The sequence below is a fragment of the Halichoeres trimaculatus genome, unplaced genomic scaffold (genome assembly GCF_033239565.1).
Source record: "Halichoeres trimaculatus isolate MK-OKI-2021-1 unplaced genomic scaffold, fHalTri1.1 fHalTri1_scaffold_3, whole genome shotgun sequence".
Lineage (NCBI taxonomy): Eukaryota > Metazoa > Chordata > Actinopteri > Labriformes > Labridae > Halichoeres > Halichoeres trimaculatus.
Genome location: NW_027437181.1, coordinates 11,152,972 through 11,163,839, shown reverse-complemented (window position 1 = coordinate 11,163,839; position 10,868 = coordinate 11,152,972). Strand labels below are relative to the sequence as shown.

At 36.6% G+C, this 10,868-nt stretch overlaps 1 protein-coding gene across 1 annotated transcript; it reads left to right on the top strand.

Moving 5' to 3' along the window:
* Positions 1-573: 573 nt before the first annotated feature.
* On the top strand, positions 574-10,563 carry LOC141788273 (mortality factor 4-like protein 1). Its single transcript, XM_074667165.1, has 12 exons — positions 574-765; positions 1,212-1,258; positions 1,349-1,416; positions 1,576-1,662; positions 1,905-1,985; positions 2,350-2,375; positions 2,910-2,998; positions 3,744-3,845; positions 3,988-4,076; positions 5,829-6,001; positions 8,954-9,038; positions 10,049-10,563. Exons 1-12 carry the CDS (start codon positions 726-728, stop codon positions 10,131-10,133), a joined length of 972 nt encoding a protein of 323 aa, XP_074523266.1. The 5' UTR covers positions 574-725; the 3' UTR covers positions 10,134-10,563.
* The last annotated feature ends 305 nt before the right edge of the window (positions 10,564-10,868 follow it).

Here is a 10,868-nt window from a genome sequence, read left to right as displayed (position 1 = left end):
TGTTTGTTTGCTTGTTTCTGTTGATGCATGTTCTACGGCTGCAAAACAAATTGCCCCTCAGGGACAATAAAGATTTTCTAATCTAATCTAATCTTATAGTAAATTTGTCATCTACCTGTTTTTATATAGTTTTATAGACATGTTTTTATAATTATCACCATCATTATTATCATTGTTTTACTTTACTTGGATTTACTGTACACTGTTAACTGTTTTATTGCTTTTGGGCTTTATGTTTTAATAACTTCTTCATATATATATATATATTAAAAAAAAAAGAATTGTATTTTATTTTGAACAAATAAAAGCTCAGGTTCTACTCTGTAAATTTTCCCACGTTTTTAATGTTATTTAAATTCAACGTGTGTCCATTTTTACTTCTGTTGTACAGCATTTTTTTAATCTATTTATTGCCAAATAGATTAGAGGTAATACTTTACTTTAATATAATTTTAGTGTAGTTTAGTTTTTCTTTTTAGTTGAGTTCAGTTTGGTTTAGTTTTATTAGCCACACCACGCCTTGTTTCGCCGAGTTTTGCAGAGAGCACTTGAACGCCCCACAGCTCAGAGGCTCCATGTTGGTCAGGTGACCCAGCAGCAGGCAGGCCATTCTCGGCGTTTCCTTCGCTTTGGCTCCGATGTCGGAGGTGTTTGTGCCTGGAAGAAATGGACTCTGGCAATGCACGAGTTTGATCATTCAGAGGTCCGATCAGTTGAGTCTGTGAATGGCGCCAAAACAGGACCCTAAACCTAAATTTCAAGAAGGTTTGTGCCGAAAACCCGGCGGTTACCGCGTAGAAGGGGGCGGGTTTGTTGTTGTTGATGCTACTGCTGAAGCTTGACAATAGTCTCAAGGGAGAGAGACAAAGCAACTGAGCCTTTATTTCTCTTTTATACCATCTTATCACATTATTTATCTACCTAACATGAATTCAGAAAAGATTACTGCATGAACTGAAAGCTAACAATTGAAAACAAACGTGAACGTCAGGCTAGCGGTTAGCTAGTTTGTTATTGATGCTAGGAATGAATAAAACCTTTATCAATGTGACCACAGGAACACAAAGGAGCCCAAGAACCACGTCAAGCAGACTATAATCCACTGTGATTATTGTTATTGATTATTGTCTGATTTGTCAACCAGAGTGTATTTGTGATCCTAGCCAGGGTGTGTTCACCTTTCAGTTCTCTTTTGTTTCGTCTCTTACCAGGTGAAAGAGTCCTGTGCTTTCATGGGCCACTGCTCTATGAGGCAAAGGTTTGTGATTTCACTCAATGAAATATGAATTATTTGAATGTTATCACCATGTATTACTGATATAGATCATTATGTTTCTTTTTTTCACAGTGTGTAAAGATCAACATAAAGGATAAGCAGATTAAATACTTCATTCATTACAGCGGATGGAACAAAAAGTAAATCTCTGTTTACAAGATTCATATTTTCATGTCCTCCAGAGTATTATCTTTTGTGCTAAATGCTTATTTATGTGGTCTGAATGAACTCAGTGAGAACTTTGTATTTTTACCAGCCTAATACGCGTGTTTCAAGGCTTCATGTTGCCTTTTTTGCAGCTGGGATGAATGGGTTCCTGAGAGCAGAGTTCTCAAATATGTGGACAGCAACCTTGCGAAACAAAAAGAGCTTCAAAAGGCCAATCAGTAAGTGTTTACTTTTGTGTACAGCAAGTAGAAAATGTGCTTTTGAGGGAATTTTATCTTTTTTTTTCAAAAATAACTCTTTTTTTTTTTTCTTGTGTTCTTTGTACTAAAAAGCTTTCACTAGAACCAACTGATTACATAATGATAAATCATTATTGGTTGCACTGTGAGTTCCCCTCAATGACAGATAAAGTGTTTTATATAAATCTATTCAATTCTTCCTCCTTGTTCTTCTTTCACAGGGACCATTATGTTGAGGGAAAGATGAGGGGTTTGGCACCAAGCAAGAAGATTGCTGCTGTGCAGCAGAAAAATGTTGATCTGTAAGTTGTTGTTGCTTCATGAACATCTCATACAATTACTCATACAACAGATCTGCCAGTAATGCTACTTTTTCAGGGTTAAAAAAAAATCTCTCTGCACTGTTCCAGAGGTTATGATTTCTCATTGTGGCAACAGTGAATGGTTGTGATTTTCTAGGACTGAATAACAGCACAGTTGAATAGAGCTAAAATCCAATAGAGCTAAACATGATTCTGTTTTTACAGGCAAAACTAATGTCAGAACTGTTGAATTGTAATGCATGACATTTCATCAGTGGATGAGTGCATGTGATGAATAAAAAACAGTATGAATTAATGTGCTATATGTAGCTTTGTGGTCACTAATGTCTTTCTTTCATCCTAGGAAAGTGAAAAAAGCAAAACAAAAGAGTAAGTAAAACATATTTAAATGATGAGAAGGACCTGAACATTTAAACTCAAACAGAAAAATGTTCATGTCAAGTTTCTTCAGAAAATTGACCAGAATTTATTTATTCTTGACATTTTTAATTCTCAGCAGCAAACAACCAATCTTGAGACAGATGTTGTCTTTCTGTTAGTGCACGCAGTAACTTTTTTCCCCTGATACATTTTATTTCAACATCAGCAAGATGTGCACAAAATAAGCATGTGAATAGCTTTAAAAAAACGTCTGCAACATCACTTTAAAGTGCTTTACCCATAGTGCCTTTTTAGATGAAGTACTCAATCCTGAAAAATTAATTACAACAAAGTGTTTCTTTGTGTACGTTCCCATCTTTGTGCCAAAAAACTGTTTAGCTATAAAATAAAGGCTGCACAAATAGATGTTTACCTGTACATCTATTATCTCATTCAGAGACAGTGTGTGTGTCTAGAACATGATGCATCACTTTATATATATAATATATATTATAAATAGACTCTAATGTGCATCTTGTTTAGCCCCAGGGCCGGGTGAAGGTACCAGCAGTGGAGAAACACCACAGGGGCCACGGAAGAAGAGGGCCCGGGTTGATCCCACTGTGGAGAGTGTATGTATCATTGGTTATTAGTAACCACAAATGAAAACATGCTTACACAGCAAAAATAAACCTAGTAACCATAGCACCTTAGTGAACTTTTTTCCTCTTGTGTAGACCTTCTTTTCTTCTTTTCTTTAGAGGAGCAAAATAAAATTTAAACATTAAGATGTCCAATTAAATGTGAAATTCAACATTAGAGGCTGTGAAAAAGAACCATATATTTTTAATATGTTAGTGTAAACCCAATGGAAGTGCCTGCTAAGTCTTGGAAAGGAATTTGTAGTATGCCTTGGAAAGTATCAAAAATGTTGGCACCGTGCAGCCAGCAGTAGAAAAAGTCATTATGTACAAACCGTTTATATTTCAGCATGAGAGCAGATTTGTATGTCTTTTGTCATTAAAACTGATAAGCTGAGTTCATTCATTGCATAGAAGTTTTGCAAGAGTTCTGATGCAGTCAGAAAAAAATGACTAAATCTGATTATGACAGAAATAAATGTGAAAATAAAGAAGAAAAACATCTGCTCCTGGAACATTCTACCATGATGCAAGTTGCATAGTTTTTGTATCATAAGTTTCTGCTTCTTCTTAAAAAGTGTTTCTCAGTTCAGCCTTTGGCAGAGAAATAAGAAATGTCTGAGAAGCCTTGAATTCCAGTTTTAAAGGAGGGGCATTGCTGCACTTAAACATCCATTAAAATAGCAAAAAAAAAAAAACGTTTAAATTCTTAATGCACGTTTGTTTTATCTCTCAGGAGGAGATGTTCACTAACCGTGTGGAGGTAAAAGTGAAGATCCCCGAGGAGCTGAAACCCTGGCTGGTGGATGACTGGGACCTCATCACCAGGCAGAAGCAGGTGAGGGAGAAACCCTGACCATAAAAGCTCATGTTTGCCGCACATTTGTGTCAGCTGTGTGGAATGCACGGGTGAGAAAAATTGCTGCACAGTTAAGAGTGTCTACGTTTTTGGAATCATCTGCTTCCTTTGCTGCTTTCAGTTGTTTCATCTGCCAGCCAAGAAGAATGTAGAGACTGTTTTGGAGGACTATGCAAATCACAAGAAATCAAAAGGAAACTCTGACAACAAGTAAGAATAAACACACACATTTTCTCCAAAAGATGAAAAAGCAGAGATCACTCAGGATCCTGTGATGAGCTTTTTGTAGCATCAAAAAATCCTTCTCATCATGCCTCCAGTGAGTCAGTCTAACTGCTCCTTTTCCCCATCAGGGTCCTAAACCTCCTTAAATGGAGTAAACAAGGCTTAGAAACAGCATTGTGCATTGTACACAACTTGGTGCCAGTGATGCACGTAATGTGCACATGAAAAGCTGAGGTTAGGATTAATTTTAGAAGTACTCAGGACATTGGGCCTCATTCACTGATAAATGTGTAGAAATGTTTTAACTCTGTGCACAAGTTCAGCTTTTACACAAAATCACAGTTAGATTAGTCTGTTGGGTGCATCAGGAGGAGGCCCCATCACCCTCAAAATCTGCATCAGACACACAGCTTGTTTTATAACTTACTCTATCAGAGAGGCTGCATCAGCGGTTCAGAAAACATCAAAAACATAAGACTTGAAAATGTACATTATATTCTAAATTGTAAAACTAAGTATTTAAGATTTAATTTTATATGCATAATAAAGATGAATATGTGTCAATTTCATGGTTATTTAATATATTTAGTCAATTTACAGATTTTATTATTGAATTCTATTAAAGACTGTTTTCTTTTCCAGAATGAAGTCTAAATATTTCATTCATTTACTTAAGAGTATATGATTACATTTTTTGAGATAGGTGGTCATCATTATTTGTGTGTATGCATAGTCTGAGGAGGTTCCAAATTTGTTCGAAGAGTAAGAACAAATTCAAGTAAGAAAATATTGATGAATCACAGATTTGTGCATTAAACATTCATTGATAAAATTTGTACACACACACTGTTTGTGAATGAGGCCCATGGTGAATATTCTTTTAAGCAAGTCATACATGCTGCTCTCCATTTTCTCTTTGATTAAATAATTTATGTGTTTTTCTGTTATTAAGATGTATCTTGTAATTTCACCTGCAAGACTTTTGTGATACTACCTATAAAGTGAATGAAACAAAGCATTGATTTCTGGTTTCAGAAATCAATCTGAAGTCTGTCTCATGAATATTCTTTAGCCTGTTGTTTCCAAAGTCTCTCTTAAATTCATTATTAGGGATGCACGATGGTGGAATTTTTGCCGATATCCGATATGCCAATATATTGAAACCCCTTTTGGCCGATACCGATACTGATACTCACAAGTTTGTTTGTTTTTTTCACTGTAAAGAAAGCTAAGTCTATCCTGTACTGGAATTTATATGTTACTCTTATTGTGACGGTCTTATTTGTTTAAGAAACACACATAAAACAAGACAAAAAACATTTGATTTTACCATAGATAAGAAATGTATTTTTTCAAACTCAAGACATTCAGTATTGAAATACAGAAAAATAATTTCTTTAGATCACATGAACTTTAAATGTACAATGCATTTTTAAACATAACCAAGTTGCATTTGATTATTTTAGAGCTACTGTAACAACCTGGTGACAGACACAGAGCTCTGCTGTGCAAATAAATGAAGTGCTACGTTTTATTTATGGAGCTTATTTTTCAGATGGAAAATAATAATAATGCTAACTGAATAGCACCTAATCGGCTGTGACTATCGGCAGAAATTTTCACATCTACCAATACCGATAAACGTGTTTTTAAGCTTTTATCAGCTGATACCGATATTCTGCCGATGATATCGTGCATCTCTATTCATTATGGTCTTTTCCCTTCTTTCTTTCGTAGGGAGTTTGCAGTGAATGAAGTGGTGGCAGGGATCCGTGAGTACTTTAACGTCATGCTGGGCACTCAACTGCTTTACAAGTTTGAAAGACCCCAGTACGCTGAAATCCTGGCAGAACACCCTGACCTGCCCATGTCTCAAGTGTACGGAGCTCCACACCTTCTGCGTTTATTTGGTATGTAACCTGAATGATCAAACACAAACACACTATATACAGCTCTTTACACACCGTCACATAGGAATGGATACCAAATTAGGCACTTTTAAAGGTACCAACTGAATTATAGAAGTGGTATAGTAGAGTAGTAGAAACATAGTACCAAGTATCGATTCACGTAAATCAAATGGTTCCATGTTTGGGTACCTAAATCCATCCTTGTGACTGTGAGGGACGAGAAAAGTTGGCCATTTTCCATGCTGGATATGATAACAGCATTGCAAGTTTATATATTGAAAAATAAATATGTTAAATTGAAACACTTGGGGATTTTATTATCAAACAAATTAATCTTTTTTACTACACAAACAAAAAAGTGGTACTGTTGAGTACAGATACCAATTGCCAGGTACCAAGTATTGGTACCATATTGTGTCAAATGTGAAAAAGGTACCCATCCCTACTGCCACATCTGATCAGCAGGCATGCAGCTCACACTCAACCAGTATGGGGGTCAGCTAAGAGTTAAGTAGTTATATTGTACAGAAATGGAGATAAATGTCAACACTTTTACATAACTGCCTTCATTTAAATGATTTAATATGATTCTGAGAGACTGACCTTCAGAGTGGAACGCTGCCTTTTTAGAGGAGATTAAATGGACTAGACGTAACTTATTATTTGTTTATCCCTGCAGAAGCTTGAGCAGTGTGATGCAAAAGAGCAGTATCACTGTTTCTGCTGTTAAGCAAAGGCTAAGATTGAAGTTATAGACAGACTCTATGCTTGGATTATTTGAGAAGTCCTGCTGATAAACAGTTAATCAGTTATGCAGCTATGATTTCCAGTTCTCAATCAGCCCTTTTTTTTAGATGGAGGCAGAAAACTAATCCTAAATCCAGCTGTCATACCTACAGTCATATGTTATTTGAAATGATTACCCCACAGTAGATAATATTATACAGCAACAACTTCTTTTACATATCAGTTTGTTTGCCCTGCAAAAAAACACAGTTAACTTCAAGTAAAACCTGGTTATTTAATGTAACATACTCTATAATCATTTCAAGCTTTTTCTCATTTGATGAGGTAAATTAGCTCTCAGATGACACACTTTATCTGATTACTCATCTTTATTAGTACATGACTTTAATGATATACAATGAGCATTGCAGTAAAAGCCAAAAGGATGAATCACTCATCACAGCTGAGATCTGCATCTTTCCTTTCATCCACTCTTAAAAGAATAGAGCTGCTAATGTTTTTGTCAGGAAGTGAATCACATAACCCAGATCTCACAATTTACTGCGTAAAACATCAGCCTAGCATTGGTTGTGTTGTTGGCCAGTAGAGCCAGAGCCTGTACGATGTATACAGATCTTAAAGCAACCTCAGAGTTTTATGTTTTTATTAAAGCAAGTCACGTTTTAAACAGGGTGGATCACCATGGTAACGTATGCTGAACGCCTTACCCGCGCCTGATCCTGTGGTGCCTAGGATGCTGATTAATTGGTTCTCCTACACATGGAGCTCTCTCTTCAATAACATGAAATATGTCAGTTACAGGTGTTCACGTGTCCACTGCTTCTGTCTCTATCTGACAAACATGCTGATATCAGCCTGGGTCATGTGTTAACCTCTTTGATATCATGGTTTACTCTGGGTCTGTAAAATGTCCCTACCTGCTAATGGTAACTCTTTATAGTTGACCTATCAAATGAAGGCAAATAGGAGTGAAAAGAAAATAAATGATAAAAAATGTTCTGATTTCAACAGTTCATGTCAGCATGGCTCTTTTTCCACACCTGCATTTTTGGATGTGCGAAAAAAATAGCACCTCCAGTTATTGTCTTCAATGAATGGCAAGCTGCATGAGACAGAGTTCCACGTCTCCATTTATAAGTCTTTTGAGGTGTTGCCCAGCAACTCCCATACTTCAGTAGAGAGTTACTGCGTGCACAGCTGCAGCAGCTCCCGAACAACAAATGTTGGTTCGGTGAGTCTTGAAGAGCCCTCGGAAAGACCCATTGGAAACTGCAGCTCATTGCTCTGGGGGTGTGACACTGTCTTTGGTGTTGATCTAGCTTTTTATTGTGTTTTTTTTCTATATGTATTTAATTTTTTGTTTTGTTTTATAGTAGAACTAAGTGGAAATCAGCTTTATCCTTTTCTTTTCTACCATAATACAACCTGAATTTTGCATGAGCTGTAGTTGCCCCCTGCTGACGGTTAGAAGACTATAAAAGCACTCAGTTAGCGCAGACCTCCATCAAGCATATTGTGATTGTCATGCAACACTTTAGTCCTACTTTAACGTTATACTCCCTTTGGTGTTAGTTGCAGGTTTGTACGAGGATTTTATACCAGACAGTGTTGAAAGTTATGGCCACCCAGTCCATATTTCATATTCTGGGTCTTAGTATCCAGAATCTTGGCAGGATCTGGATTGTACTTTTACATCTGTCAGAAATTATGGTGACCTTGTCTTGTACTGTTTTGCAAAGCAATCCTACCATTTATCGTGGAGTTATATACACATATGGTGAAAACAGCCCTATCTCACAATGATAAAGAATCCTTTGAAAAATCCTGGATCCAGTCGGTGATTTGGATCACCTCCAAAATCTAATCACTTTTTCTTTGTCCCATTTTTAACGTTTCCTGAAAATTTCTTGAAGATCTGTTCACAACTTTTTGAGTTATGTTGTTCACAGACAAACAAACAGACAAACTCTCCCAAAAACACAACGTCCTTGTTGGAGGTAAAGACAGAATCACAAGAATGCATTTCAGATTTTTGAAACATCTCATCTCAAAAAGGATTCAAACTTAATCTCTCAACAATTCAGATTTAAACATCCATAAGAGGTTAATGACTCTGAACTGATTTTTGCGTGCAAATAGTTAATCTTGCAACCTCAGCCTTCATGTCCTCCAATATTTTTTCCCTTTCTTGTATTTCTCTGACAGTTCGCATTGGAGCCATGCTGGCCTATACTCCTCTGGATGAGAAGAGTCTGGCTTTGCTGCTGAGTTACCTCCAAGATTTTCTCAAGTAAGTCAAACTTCCACCTCTCCACCAGGGACACCATGCTGTGCTGAATGGAATTTTAAATGACATGTTCCAGTCATATTCACATCACAGCAGACAAAGTACTGAAAGCCATAAAACACAAAATCAATTTGCTGCTTTGCCTGTCAACTCAGGAATCACTCAGCCCACAGGAATTACTGAGAAATGATTTCACTTCCCTCCATTAAGTGGAAATTAAACAGTTAAGATGTGAACCCAATAACTGAGCTGATATTTCTGAGTTATTTTCAATCAGCTGCTGTGGCTTCTGATAGAATCAGATTTTTAATGATAAAAATACAAAAGACAAACATGCCTCCACTGTTACATTCTAAACAGTGAAACATGATGTACCAAGTTAAAAACAATGATATTAAATACTGTTATTTTTTATGTAAAAGCCTAAGGTGGTGATCAGCAGCTCTTTGAGATAGCCAGAAGGAGTTTCTTCAGTCACTCAAACATGTGTCTGTTATCTGTTATTGAAGCAGAAATGGGACTTTGTGTGAACTCTGCGTGATTATCAGGCTGGAAAATCAGAGATTATCAGGCCATAAATGATGGAACCTGTTGACATTTTCTGAACAAAAGGAATCATTCCTTAGAGAGATTGTTCATTGACACACACTGTCAGTCTCACATGGACTCGATAGTTTTCTTCATTTTTTCATGAAACACCAGAAAGAAGCAGATCTCACCTGTTCTTGTTCGTGCCTCAGGAGTCCCACAAAGTGGTGCTCATTTTTCCCTGAAAAGTCATTACTTTGTCACATCTTGAGTTTAATTTTCATCAGGACAAGACACCTGCTGGGACACTTAGTTTGACAGGGCGATAATTTTCCTTTCCTTTGAAACCCATTGTGCAGCTAGCATTCAACGTCTTGTCTTGCTGGAAAGAAAAATTCCAGACTTTTTGGATTGACTCTTAAACTTTCAGATATGAGGCTTTCTGTCTCACTTCACTGTAACAATAACTGTTGCTTCCTCTTCAGGTACCTGGTGAAGAATTCTTCAACCCTCTTCAGTGCCACGGACTATGAGGTCGCACCTCCAGAGTATCACCGTAAGGCTGTGTGAGGAGCTCCCAGTACACAGCATCAGCCTCCTCAAACCACATGTAAAATAACCATCACTGCACTTGGATGAGATTTTTCACTTGAACTGCTGGCTTCCTCCATGAAGGTCTCAGGAGCTTGTCACTAATTAGACAAAAAAAAATTAACTTTGTGCTCTTTTTCTCTCTTCTTTTTCTTGCACTTAACTCAAAAAGATAACACAAGAAAAACATTTTTTTTAGTTTTCTTCAACAAGCAGCTCTTTTGATGTTTTTGTGCATTCCACCTGATAGATATTTGTTACTGTTGCATGTTTGTATTTTTGACTGTTTCTCTTGCCACATGTGGTGCAATTCAAAGCTGAACTATGTGGTATACATTCAGCATTTAATGTTTTTATATGTAACTTGTGTATTTGTATAAATTTGTTAAAAGATGCATTTCTACAAAATCTCTGCATCCTTGACTATGATTTCCTTTTGCCCATCCTGAGGGGTATGAGTTGGGTTGTAATAAAACAAATAATAGAATGAAACCCACTGTAATATCAAGATATAGCATGAAACAAAGACAAAGGGAAATTAGACCTTGAATCATTTAGTAATTTTCAGATAAGAGTTTATTCTAAAGTATAATTAGCGTTGAGTGATTCTTGTTATCAGAGACATTTTGGGTTCAGGTTCCTACTTTGAGTGACTTCATGTTTAGAACTTGAAAGGTAACAATACTTCCTCTGATATTCAGCAGACAACAAGAA

Coding starts and splice junctions, on each gene's coding strand:
- LOC141788273 (XM_074667165.1), top strand. CDS start 726: ATGGCGCCAAAACAGGACCCTAAACCTAAATTTCAAGAAG. Junction 1,259..1,348: donor CACTGCTCTATGAGGCAAAG/GTTTGTGATTTC, acceptor TTTTTTTCACAG/TGTGTAAAGATCAACATAAA. Junction 4,077..5,828: donor AAAGGAAACTCTGACAACAA/GTAAGAATAAAC, acceptor TTTCTTTCGTAG/GGAGTTTGCAGTGAATGAAG.